Source organism: Cynocephalus volans, chromosome 9 (genome assembly GCF_027409185.1).
Source record: "Cynocephalus volans isolate mCynVol1 chromosome 9, mCynVol1.pri, whole genome shotgun sequence".
Classification (NCBI taxonomy): Eukaryota; Metazoa; Chordata; class Mammalia; order Dermoptera; family Cynocephalidae; genus Cynocephalus; species Cynocephalus volans.
The window spans coordinates 92,438,681-92,452,529 of record NC_084468.1 but is presented as its reverse complement, the minus strand read 5'-3'; the positions used below and the strand labels follow the sequence as shown (position 1 = coordinate 92,452,529).

The 13,849-nt window shown below is 37.0% G+C and overlaps 1 protein-coding gene across 1 annotated transcript in view; it reads left to right on the top strand.

Annotated features, from left to right (window-relative positions):
• Nucleotides 1–13,198, top strand: part of TBCK (TBC1 domain containing kinase) — a 226,077-nt gene extending 212,879 nt beyond the window's left edge. The window contains exon 25 of the mRNA XM_063108114.1: nt 12,655–13,198. Within this exon, the coding sequence (XP_062964184.1) occupies nt 12,655–12,765 (111 nt within the window). The 3' untranslated portion in view covers nt 12,766–13,198. The remainder of the gene's footprint in view (nt 1–12,654) is intronic.
• The last annotated feature ends 651 nt before the right edge of the window (nt 13,199–13,849 follow it).

Sequence of the window (13,849 nt, the reverse complement as noted above, 5' to 3'; positions counted from 1 at the left end):
CCTATAAGCACTATCTATGGTTAAACTTGACTCTCTTCCTGACTTTTTCCTTGCCTTGCTTGTCAGGAAATGTTTTAGTCTATGGTTTATATCAGATAATAAAGAAATATTTTAGATATTAATTTAACTTGATCAAGCTGGACATCATATAAAGGTTAAAAGTAACAGTGAAAATTCCTCTATGTAACTCTGTTTTGTTAAGTGGTAGAAGACAATACACTTTGAAGGATCCATGAACTAAAAACCATCCTGTGGAGTCCCTATTCTCATATTTTGTGAAGTAAAAAGCAATGTAGGAGTTGTAGTAAAGAGGACCTTAAAACACATAATCCAGACTTTGGTTGCCTGTTTTTTAACATATTTACTAAAAGTATTATGTGGTAAGGTATAAGCAGTTTTTAAAAAGGGAGAGCGAGCTCATTTCCAGGTTCTAGGAAAAACTGCCAAGTTATCATCTGAATCTTGAGATCTCTGGCACTTATATTTATGACCTGACGCAGGATGAAAGTTATCTTGTCTCAGTATGTGTTATTCTACATACCTACCCTGCCCTCTACAGCCTACCATTTAATTACTCTTTACCACAGGAATGTTTGTGACTGAATAAGAAACTAACCATAGTTGCCCTCCCGCTTGACCTCGAGAGGTTGGAACTTGGCTGTGATCCATCACAGTCCTAACTGTGTTTTGAATCTGAGTTTTTATTGTATACATTCTTTTCAGAACATAATATACTTTGTGTAATATGACCAGTGGCTTGGACACTGTATGTTTACTGTTCTCAGTTGTCTAGTGTAAACAGAAGTTGATAAATGATTGTTGCTGAAACTCAATTCCCAAATATCACAGATCAAAGGAAAATGTACCACAAGACTTAGTAGAGCTCCTGATACATAGTGGTATTAGATAAGGGAATTTTATCAGAAGAGACTTATCCTCTAGTGCGAGCCAGTATATTTTTCCAAGAATAAGAATTGTTTTCAAGCAAACTTTTCTATTTAAGATTCCACATAGCCATTTCTGGGAGGACTTGTTTGAAAGCATAAACTATTGTTAAACACAAATCTATAAATCTATAGGAAGATCCCAATTGCCATATTCACAAACACTAAGTCACTTATAAATTTAAAAATTAAATGAATTGGTACAAGGAAAACTTCATAAGCTACAGTTCATCATGAGTTTTAGGAGGTCTTTGAACCCATTGAAATTATATGTAAAGCATTGTACATATGTTATATATATATATATATATATATTTTTTTTTTTTTTTAAAGATGACTGGTAAGGGGATCTCAACCCTTGACTTGGTGTTGTCAGCACCATGCTCTCCGAAGTGAGCAACCGGCCATCCCTATATAGGGATCCAAACCCATAGCCTTGGTGTTATCAGCACTGCACTCTCCCAAGTGAGCCATGGGCCGGCCCTACCTATGTTATATTTTTGAGAGAAAAGACCCATAGTTTTTATCTGATTGCTAGAAGAGTATGTGACCCGGTATGAATAATTACTGGTATAAATCACTGCTCCATCATAAATACACCACCACGAACACTATAAAGCCCTACCTTACGCCCTATTTGGGGACAAGTCTCCCTTTTATATTTGAATCTGTACAATTGTAACATGTTGTAAAAGGCTCCTCTATTAAAGGAGTAATTGAGGAAAAGAAAGAGGAGGAAGAGAGAAAAGAAAGAAACTATCTTGTAATAAGTATCTGCTATGAATAAAGCATACATATATATATAACTTAATCCTCTCAACAACACTTTAAGTGTACTATTCAAATGAATTATTGTTACACATTTAACAGGTAAAAAACCTAAGGCCAAAAAGGCTAAGTGACTTGCCAAGATCCTGCAGCTAACAGTGGCAGAACCCTGATTCAAATGCAAGGCTGTGTATCTACAGTGTTTCTACACTTTCCTCCATACCGTCCAGCCCGTTTGATAGTAAATCCTCTCACCTTCTTGACTAATGGCAAGAAATTATATGAAAAGTTGTTGTTTGGTTTATCACCCTGTTGACTAGGTCTAAAATTCTCTCCATCTCCATTATCCAGCTATTGTCACAGAAGTCACCAGTGAATCAGTTTTTTGAGATGTAAATCTGATCATTACTAAAATTCCTGTATGACTTCCCATTGCCTTCAACATAGAGTTCAAACCCTAATAATGGTTCATAAGGCTCTTCATGATCTGGACTCTACTCTCTTTTCCAAGCTCATTCCTCAGTGCTGTTCCCTCAGCCTCTTAGGTTCCAGCCATAATTCTCTACTTGTATGTCCTTCTGTTCACCTGGGTAACTCATGTTTGTCTTGAAAGGTTAAGTTTTTGGGTTTTTTTTTTTATTGAAACATAATTGATTGTACATATCTGTAGGGTACAGTGTTGAATATCAATGCCTATGTGAAATATGTGATGCTCAAATCAGGATAATTACTATATTTTTCATTACATAATATATTCATTTTTTGTGGCCTTTTACCAAAGGTTAAGTTTACGTAGCATTTCTTCATGGACGTTTTCCTTAACAAGTCAAGTCTGTACGTACTCCTCCCAAGTGTTCATAGAAAATCTTTTACTTACTATTACAGTGTCATTGGGACCACAATCACATATAGAGTTTCTGTGTGCATTAGATAACTTCCATCCTTTCAAGGACACAGCACTATGAGAGGGCACAAAGCTTGGAAAGGAGAGAATGGGCTACATTTCATGTTCCTCTTACCCCCTTACCCAGGTTTTCTCGTGCAGGGCGCAATTTGAACAACCGTAAATGATGGCTCTGGGCAGCATTTATCAAATGGCATTGTAATCACCTGCTCACTTACCTGTATCCCCAACTAGCTCATTGAGGACAGGGACTGTATTGTATTCATTGTACCCCCAGCCCCTAGCATGCTATCTTTATGTAGAAAGCACTCAATAACTATTTTTATGGTCAAATTAATGGCTAAGTTAGTAAACAAACATGAAAATATGAAGGTACTTCAAAAAGTTCATGTAAAAATGGAATTAAAAGGTAATCTTTCCATGATCTTTTTGAAGTACCCTCAAAATATTTTGTAGTAGACTAGGCATTTGCACAAAACAAGAGAAAAAATACTAATATCAAGTACTAGTTTAATTCAGAGCAACAAACATTGAATGCCTACTTATGGAAACTATTATGAGGAAACAGAAATAAGAAAGACACAGTCCTTTGCCCTCATAAAACTTCTAATCGTATTAGGAAGATTAGACATATATGCAACAGATTAAAATTTAAAGCAGAATGTGACATGTGCTATATAAGATTTATAATTAAAGTTCTAGAAATCACTGAGAAGGAAGAAATTTCTTCTAGTTAAATGAGGGATTCCAAAGGCTTCAGGGAGAAGGTGATAATAGACCCAGATCTTGAATTATGGGTAGGATCTCAGTATGACAAAGTGTCGGGGGGAGGGCCACAGTCAAGAGAGAGTATTCCAAGCAAAGGAAACAGCACAGTCTGATTAGAATGCACAGAGCTTCTTTGAAGAGCATTTTGGCTACAGATAAGGCTGGAAAAGTAGGTGGAGAGTCTGATTGTAGAGGGCCTCGAATGCTGTACTAAGGAGTTTACATTTTAGCAGTTGAGAGCTATTAAAGATTTTTAAGAAGGAAAATGACACTATCAGCTATATTTAAGAAAGTCATTTGGAAAAATGACTTTTTTATTTGTATTAAAGTTTACCAAAATGGAAATGTCTTCCCTCTCTTTTGCCCTTGATCCCAATGAAAGAGAAATTTTAAAACACCAAGAAACAGAGACTATCTCTAACATCCCCAGTGTATCTCAATGCTAGGTTCCTGTCAGATTCTGTCTTTTTGTTGACCTTCTCTCTCAAGCTTTCACTCTCTCACTGTCTAAATAGTTGTTAGGCCCCAGTTAGCAAAGCTCACATGGCTATGGGGAAGAGACAACAGAGGGGTTTTCCTGAGACTCTTAGCCAAAGTTCTGCAACTTTCAAAAGGAGACTGGGGAAATGGCCCAGTGCATTTACTGTGACTCAAGGCACCTGGTAACATCCTGTCACTATCTTCTCTTACCTTATTTGGGACACTAAAGGACAATCTTTTCTTCTCATTAAACTTCAATTTAAATATAAATAAATATATGTATTTATATTGAGAACAAGCAAGCATAAGTCTAAAATAAAGAATTTCTTTTGTCTTTCTCAAAATGCAGACATTAGACTTACTATTACCAAATGAAACTTTCAATATGAGCTTTTAGATATTACATATTGTTCTTACCGACTATAGAAAAGTAAGCTATTTCTTGGAAAGGATCCATGGATCTGACTTTAACTTGCTTTAAGGACAACAGCTCTAGGAAAGAAAAAATATACAACAGTGACTGGGGTCTCAGAATTTCCTGAGGGTCTTCCATAATGTTACCATTTAATCAGCAGAGTGCCAGGTTATGGAAAAAGGAAAAACTACAAGAAGGACCACTTAGGAAGTAATCCAAGAGTTATTGGGGTCTAAAATGGAGAAGAGGAATGGGAAAAAAGGAATGGATTCAAGACAAATCACAGAGAAAATTGACACAGCTTTGTGCCTAATTGAATGTGGAGCCAAAGGAGGTTTTATTAAAATCAAAGACCTTAAAGTTTCCAGGTTGGATTTGGGGGGAGGTTGCTGATACCCTTAACAGAGATAGGGAAAAAAAGAGTAAAGTAGATTTGGAAGGAATGTGATGAGTTTTGGACATGTTAAATTTGAAGTGCTAATGGGGCATCTGGGTAAAAATGTCAGTCGAGCATTTAGAGATTCAGACTAGAATTTAAAGGAGAGTTAAACTGGATGTGTAGATATAGAATCCTCCCACTTATGAAATAAACACTTAGTATTCTACAGTACAAAAAAAATAGATGTAGGGTTTTTCTTTCCTATAATTATGTTTAAAAGCTTATGAATTTATTCTAGAAAGGAAGACAAATTCTAGGTGATAACTTCAATAAGAGATTGTCAAAAGACCTTTGAAAGATATAAATTGTACTTGTTTTGAGAAATGGTAAAAATCCACTGTCTCCATTGTAAATTAGCTTATAAATGAAAAAAAATTTGCTTAAATGCAAGTGATTGATAGAAGGGATTAACAAAGAAAACAAGAGATCAAAAGAAAATAGAAGAGAAAGGAAAGGAAAACATCATTTTGACATGTGAGCAAAAAAAAGAAAAGAGCCTGTTACTGGAATTTTAACAAAGCAACAATGGAGTAGAAGTTTCATTAACTTGAATTTCTTGCCTTTTCTATTTAAAATTTATACTTAAAAATTTTAAATAATCTTCCTTTCTTTTAATTCTTATAAGATTTCATTTAGAATTATATAAAAGAGAGTAAAATGGAAGAGGTAAAGAAAAGAAATTTATAATTGCTCATAAGGATATTCATTTTTTTTTCTCATTCCTATTGAATGGCCCACATATCACTGAAATCTGCCAAACTCATTGAGTGAAAGGAGACTAAGAAGTAAGCATGGAGCCAGAGAACAGAAAGTGAAACTCTCACTGCATCCTCTTTGAATTCTTATATCTACTTCAGTTCCTTAACTGCAGAAATGAACTGAGAATATTGTCTCTCATCCGTGGACTTCTACAGTAATATTATTTCACAAGGATTTATTATTTCTATCTTCATAAACTTCATTACCAAAATTTTTATATAAATATGTTTTTTGTGTAGATGTCTTTTAAAAGACATCATTTTTAAAAATCATCTTAACCTTTTTGAACTCATACCAGAGTTGAGTGAAAACCCTGTTAGTAAATGATAAAAGAAAATACCATTTGACTCTTACCAGAGCCAGTTAGACAGTTTTCTTACTATTTGCCCTGAAATCCTTTCTACCTTCTCCACTGGAAGTAAGACAGCTTAACCAGTGCCTGAAATAGTACCTGACACACAGTAGATGTTCAAAAAGTATTTGTTGAATGAGCAAATCAATTATTCAGCAGATATCAGAGCAAATGCTGTTTTACCAGGCACTGTTCTGGGCATTAGGAGAAACACTAATAAGTAAAATAAAGTCCCCACTTTGAGAGACAGTCAATAAACAAACATATGTATCAAGTATCAAGTAGTTATAAATGCTGAAATGGAAAATAAGGTAGAATGAGGGAAAAGAGGGCCAGTGGCTTCTTTGATTTATAGGCTGATTAGGGAAGCCCTTATTCTGAGTGAGATAGAAAGCCACTAGAACAAAGGGTTTTATCATCTGATTTATATTTTCAAAGAATTATTCTGGTTGCCATGTACAGAAAGTCTGTAGGGGGCGAGGAGAGAAGCAGTCAGACAAGAGATTATTGCAATAATCTAAGTAAGAGGTGATAGTGGCTTGGACTAGGAGGTGATATTAGACAGACTGAATATGGGGGTCGGAGAAGGGTTTGCACATTTGCAGATCATGTAGGACCTCATGATCATAGTAAGAACTTTAGGTTTTTTTCTGAATAAAACAAAAGGTCATTAAACAAGAGGCTTTGAAAAGAGAGGTTATATGATCTGATTTACATTTTTAAAGGATCACTCATGTTGTAGGAGGGTTAGACCATAGGGAGAAGGATGAAAGCAGGGAAGACCAGTGAGGAGGTTGTTACAATAATCTAGTTAAGAAATAATGGTCACTTGAGCTAGTACAGGTGATAAGTGATCAGATTCTGAATATGTTTGAAAGTTAGAGACTACATAATATGTTGGTAGAGAAAAAAAGAAACATATGTCCAGGTTTTTTGCTAGCACAACTGGAAGAGTGAAGTTGCCATTTACTAAGAGGAGAAAGACTTCAGGAAAGGGTTGGGGGTAGAGGTAGGGTAGGAATCAAGTGTTCTCATTTGAAACTATTGTGTTTGAGAAGCCTATCAGACAAAGCAGATAGATTCATGAGTTTAAAGTTCAGGGAAGAGGCTAAAGACATAAATTTAGAGTAATTAATATATAGATGGGACTGAAAGCCATGGGACTAAATGAAATCACGTATGGAATGAATGTAGATAGAGAAGAGGTTATAGGACTAAACTGTGGGACAGAAGACAAGAAGATAAGGAAAATCCACCAAAGGAGATAGGAAGGCACAGCTGGTGAGGTAGTAGGAGAACCAGAAGAGATTGGTGTAGTGAAGGCTAATGGAAGAAAATTTTGAAAAGAGGAGGGCATGATCAGATATGTCAAATGATACTGACGGGTCAAGTCACATTGAGATTTAGTCTTCAAAGTTGGATTTGTCAGTATGACATTGTGGAGGTTATTGCTGAGTATTTTGGGGTGAGTGATAGAGACTAAAGTCTGATTGGAGAGAATAGGCTTCCTGTAAAGAAATGAAAAGAGATAAAATAAACCTATAGATTAAAGAAGATTTTAAAAGACATCCATCAGTCACAATGTGTGGACCTTGTTTGGATCCCAATTCAAATAAACAGATTTAAATGATGGATAGAGGGATGGACGGTCAGACAGACAAACAGAGACAGAGGGTGGAGGACATTTATAAGCTATGAACTAATTGAAAATGTGAACACTTACTGAATATTTGATTATATACAGGAGCATTGTTATTTTTCTCTAGGTATGATAGTGCTATGGCTATATACTTTTAAAATCCTCTTATTTTAAAGATACATATTTATGTATTAAATGATATAGAATCTAGGATTTGCATTAAAAAATACAAGGGTGAGAGGAGTAAGTGGGAGGAATAAATGAAATAAATTGGCTATGAGTTATAACTGTTGAAGATGGGTATTGGAGACCTAGGGGTTCATTACACCATTTATGTCTGTTTTTATTTGTTTTCTTGACATTTTTTTAAATAAAAAGATAAAGAGAGAAAAAGAATGGGAAGAGATGAATGCAATAGCAACTATAGGCAACAGAAAACAAAAACAGGGAAACACACTTATTAATATGTCCCCTGATGTAGCACAAACTATAAAAAAGTTTTTTTAAGACAAAATCTTTATACTATCGAATTTCCTAATCCCAAAGATTGGTTCCAAGAAAAATAACAATTTGTTTAAAAGTTTATTATAATCCTCTTTGTGGACAAGACTAATGTACACTATAGTATGGATTCTAAATATCCAAGACTCCGTTAAAATAGTTATGCTTGAAATAAACATAGATCAGAAAGCCTGGACTACATAACGGCTATTCTTGTAAACCCTTTCCCTTTTTTCCCTTATTGCATGATTAGCATGTTCCCATATATAACACATTAAACTCACATCCTGGAATTACCTGTTTTACTCCTTGCCTGTCACATGTGCACATGGTAGAGTGTAAAATAATTACTGACTTCATGTTCACTTTCTTGGCTTTGCCCTGCTGCAGGTTTTGCTTCTGTGAGTGAGATTAGAAAATAAGGCCGCCAACTGCCTAATTGTTATTAGATGTTATAACTATGAAAACCAGTTTCACACCATATGTAGTACTATTTAGAAAATAAACTTCAATAAGTTAAATACAGAAAACTAACAGGAGAAAAAACATTTATGTCAGTTATGGGAGGAACACAATAAGGATTGAAGTGAAAGATGACATTATAATGGTACTTGATCAAGGGAGGTTAGTGGAGCATTAGATAAATCCTTCTTACCTCTTTCCTACTAATCTTTGTCATAGCTCTTAATGTTTCTTATCGCGATCACTGAGATGGGCAGTTCAACGGATTAGGACTTTTATTAATGATCTAGATATCTCTTGAATAATCAGGACAAGATAGCACTTCAGTTACATTTATTCCAAGGTCACACTGTTACCTAGATGGGGAAGTCACTCCATCTTCTTCTGAAATATGCTTAGCTGACTTGTCTTACCAAACACTTAGTAATAGGTACATAATTTTCATGAAGTATCAGCCTAGTCACAGCCACACTGTGCCAGAAATATTAAATGTGTGCAATATTTTCAGCATTTCAGAGGATCAAAGGGACACCTAAGATTAATACAGCATTAGCCTCACATCTGTAAGATCAAAAAAAGGAAATGACTATAGCTGCTCACTATAAGATAATTGCCAGTTCTCTTATTCACTACCATGATCAACGAAAAATAACTTTTTGATACCCAAAATGTAGCATTTTAGAAGGGGAAGGAATGGACAGATTAAATGGAAGAGCAAAAAACGGGCCAAGCCCGTGGCGCACTCGGGAGAGTGCGGCGCTGGGAGCGTGGCGGCAGTGCCGCCGCGGTTTCGGATCCTATATAGGAATGGCTGAGTGCCGGTCACGAAAAAGACAAAAAAAAAAAAAAATGGAAGAGCAAAAAAGACTTCTCTGAGCTTCACCTAGATGTTAGTCAATCCATGCCAGTTGTCTACTCTCTGGTATGAACTTAAAACTCCTAAGGCCAAAGTTTCACATCAGTAATCTTATATTGTCCTGCCATGTGCTTCTCTCCCAAACCTTGTAGAAGCCCAAAATGTTCTTAGCTTCCTGCTGCTACCATGAGTTCATTCCAAACCTAGGAACCAGTGAGAAACAGCATGATCCTGTCCTATGCTCCTCTTGAACCTTACCTATCCTCAGCTTTTAATTTCTTGGCCTTAGTTGACCTGCACTACTCTATGCCTGCTCAAAAATCCCTTCCCTGCACTCATTTTCCTGCAACAGCAGAAGTTGACTTCCTCTAGGCAAACATGCCAGTCTCTTAGTCCAAACTAAGTTGCAAGATAAAGAGAGAAAACAAGATGGAGTGGCACCCACAAGAGTCTGCCACATTCAGACACTGCTGTTTGAGGTGTGCCTACCCAAGTCCTTGAAATGAATACTAGCATCAGATCCTCCTAACCAGAGGAATGATAAAAATGCAAGAGCCTTGCCCTCTCCACATGGGAGTTACTGCCCACAAGAAATGCAGTCTGGTAGTCCCCAAGTCCTATCCCAGCAATTACCAGATCCTGCCACCTCCACATGGGATATTGCTATATAGATCTCAGCTGGTTGTGCAGTTGGAGAAACCCCCTTCTCTCTGCATCTCTTCAGGCAGGATTTTTCTCACAAATTCCAGTTCTACAAACACAGCATCCTCTTCTAGTGCAAAGTGACTTGCTCTCCACAGAGGACCATACTTAGAAGAATTGCAATTTGTAGGTGCTCGGTGAAGTGTTTGATTGATAAATGAATGGCCAAACAAATAAATGGATGTAGAAGGGAAAGAGGAACTGTTACCGTGATAGGAGTGGAAAAGATGCAGTCATGATTTCACTGTTAGGGGCCAGCATTTAACATGGATAATTGGAACCACAGGCAGAGGATCAGAGGAGTGGAACTCACAATCTTATGTGAAAACTTAACAATTGCTCTTTTTTCTTTACCTAAACACAGCCTTGCTTCTTTTCAAGGCATCTAAACATTTGCCATCTCCTTGTATCACATTTCTACTTTCCTTCTTAGACCTCCCAGATGGCAGCAACCTGACTGTTCCAAAGTGCTGTGTTCTGCCTGCTTTGCCTTTACCATTTTCCAGTTCAGCAGCAGCCAAACTGTTATGTCCTTCCTTAAAATAACAGTAGGAACTCTTTCCAGCCCTACAGCACAGTTTAAGAGAGATTAGTTAAATGTACAGTAAGTCCTTCCTTACTCAATTTCAATGTTTTGAAAGTACCGAAAGCTAAGACTGCTTATCCACATGGCCTTTTGAGTAATGTTATGTTTATCTTAGAATTCCAGCCTAAATGGTAATTGTATTGTTGCATGTGGGAGAATGCAGCCAAGATGTCTCAGTAATCACATAGTACCAGGGTTTGTGCTGCCTACACATGACTCTAGGCAGACAACTCTGGTGCCTCCATTCTGGGGTTCAAAGAGAAGGGAGTAAGAACAGGATGAAGACCAGCCCACTCTAGCTCACTTTTCACCTTTTGAAATACAAGAACACTGTTCCTCTTCAACGTTAATTACTATTAAGGATTCTCATCTGGTAGCTCTAACAGAGTATAGGATTTGAAATGTGAACCACCATCTGAGTCTCTTTTAAGACACTGCAGAGGGTGATGGGAAAGATTAGTGGGGTCAGCAGCACCCGGACCCATTTATGTGCATTGTTTTGAAGATTGTTGAGATCCCAGTCTAGCAACACCTGTTCCACCTACTGACTGAGAGCTTTATCCTGTTGGCTTAAGACAGTATTTTTCAAAATATTTTTTGAAAATACTGTCCATGGACTACTTGCTTTAGAATCAGCTAGGGGTGTTTGTTAAAAAAAAAAAAAAAATACCCATTCCTGAGCCCCAGATCAATAAGACAGAATTTCTGGAGGTGAGGCCTTGAACTTATCCTGACCAAACAGCTCAGCTGATTCTTCTTAACTGCTGGCTCAAGACTTCACTAACTATTAAGCTTCAAATACCCGCAAGAAGCAATAGCACTGTGAGCAGGTATTAATCATTTTTCTTGAAAAATCTGAGATCGGGTTTTGATAGAGAAAGTAATTGAAAAGAACTTTAGGATACAAATACCCAAAGGAGGAATGGGATTCTACCAGGACAGGAGGGAATAAAGATAGACTAGCAAGAGTCAAAGAAAAACTTCATCATTTTGCCCCAAGTTGTATGGTCATTCATCATAGCTTAATTCAGCCCAGCAAATGTATATTGAGCCCCTACCATGTGCCAGGCACCAGGAGTAAAAAGAAATAGAACAGGGTCACTGTCCTAGAGGAGTTTACAGTTTGGTAAAGTAAACAGGCTCTTAAATGGGTAATTTAAATAAATGTATTAAGTCCAAAGCTTGAGATTTGCCCAAGAAACCTTAGGGGCTGAGAAGAGGGGATCCTAATGGAGACTTAGCTCCTAGGGAAGGAAGTGCCCAATGCCTGAGCACAGCCGGATATAAAAAGAAGTTAGGCAGGTTTGGGGGCTTGGGGAGGAGGGGTGTTACCATTAAGGAGGAAAGAAAGGGGGCCAGGAAGTGATGGGAAATGGAGTATGTTCCCAACAGAAGGCGGCTTGCACAAAGGTTCTGAATCATAAAGCAGTGGGAAATATTGGGATTGACAAGCAGTTCATAAAGTACTAAGAATGGGGAAAGTAATCAATGATCCTGAATAGATATATGCAGGCCAATTCAGAGAGAGATGTGTATGTCTTGATAACTTTTACAAAATCCTGCTGTGCCAGGCATCTAGAAGGCTTCCTGGATCAGTCCTTCAAATTCATTCCAAGTTTATAATCTCAAAATGTTAGTAACTAGTAAGTTGATCATAATATCAGAAATTACTCAATATAGATTTGAGATTGTTTTGACTGTCACTGGAAGAATACACAAAAAACTGTTGCATTATTGACCTCTGGAGAAGAAGACTGAGAACAGAGGTGGAAAGAGTTTGCTTCTCACTCTATACCCTTTTATACTGAATTTGAATTGTTTACCATGTATATTTATTGCCTATCCAAAAAATCTTAAAAGAGAACTGAAACATTTATTCCATAATATAAAGAAGTTGTCAACATATAAAAGAGCAATTTAATTTAAATTAAAAAACAAATTAATGACTTATTTGTACTACAGTGACAGCAATAGTAACATTAAGATAGTTTTGTCTTTCACAGCCTGTGAAGAACATGGGGTTGGAGAAATCTTTTGTATATCCTCTATAAATTTAGCCTTCTTTTTTCTTTTTTTCAGTTTGCAGCTCAGCTTGTGAAGATGAAATACTCAAGAATCTGTATTCTAGATGGTGGCATTAATAAGATTAAGCCGACGGGCCTCCTCACCATCCCATCTCCTCAAATATGAAGAACCAAGAGTATGACTGCCACAGAACAGAGTGACATCAGCACCCAACAGCACAGATCTTCATAGCGAGGCCACTCTGAGATTGAACTAGACATCCAGATTATGGCATTTTCATAAAGCTTTGTCACAGACATTTTTTAAAAATCTTATGACCCAAACATTCAGGTATCCAGGCAAGAAACTTGACTGTACATGTATTGCTGAAAGAGTTTTCTTAACAGTGAAATTTGATCATGTAGTTTTACCACACTGCCACATAAAGCCAGAGGAATTCAGCTGACAAGGCAGATTTAACATTATCAAGAAATCCAAGTTTCACTGAAAAAGCTGTCCTCCATTGCACTGAATAGACAGTCTTAACAAAGCTGTGATTTAGAAAAATAGACAATGTGGGCTGAAATCATTTCTTATGATAACAAAAATTATAAAATAGTTTAAATGCATTCCTTATAAATAAATGCTACATATGGTAACTCACGTTGCCCAGACGTGTGTGTGTGGGTGTGTGTGTGGGTGTGTGTGGGTGTGTGTGGGTGTGGGTGTGTGTGGGTGTGTGTGATAGAGTTTAGCCCGTTGCAGAAAGTGGTAATAGTTTACTCTCAGAAAAATGAAATTCAGAAACTATACATATTAGAAAGAAAACTTGTTCAGCTCCTGTAACAGAGAAACCCAGAGAATGACAAACAAATTTTCTAGTTTCCTTATCATGTAAAAGTCTGCATAGTCAGCCCAGGGCTAGTACATTCATTTCATAATCACTAAGAACTCAGTGTCTTCTCCCGTTGCTTCACCACCCTCGATACACGGCTTCCATCTCATGGATGAAGATGGCTGCTCAGCTCCCACCATCAAATCTGCAACCTAGAAGGAAGGGGATGAAGGAAGGAGGAAGGGAAAAAGAGAAGGCAAGGAAAAAAATATGGAGGGAGGAAGAAGGAATAAAAAGAGAACCAGGGAAGTACGCTCCTTCCCTTTAAGGGCACAAACCAGAAGGTGCATGCATTGCTTCTGCTTACATATCATTGGCCAGAACTTAGGTATGTGGCTACACCTAGCTGTAAGGAAAACTGAAAATATAGCATTT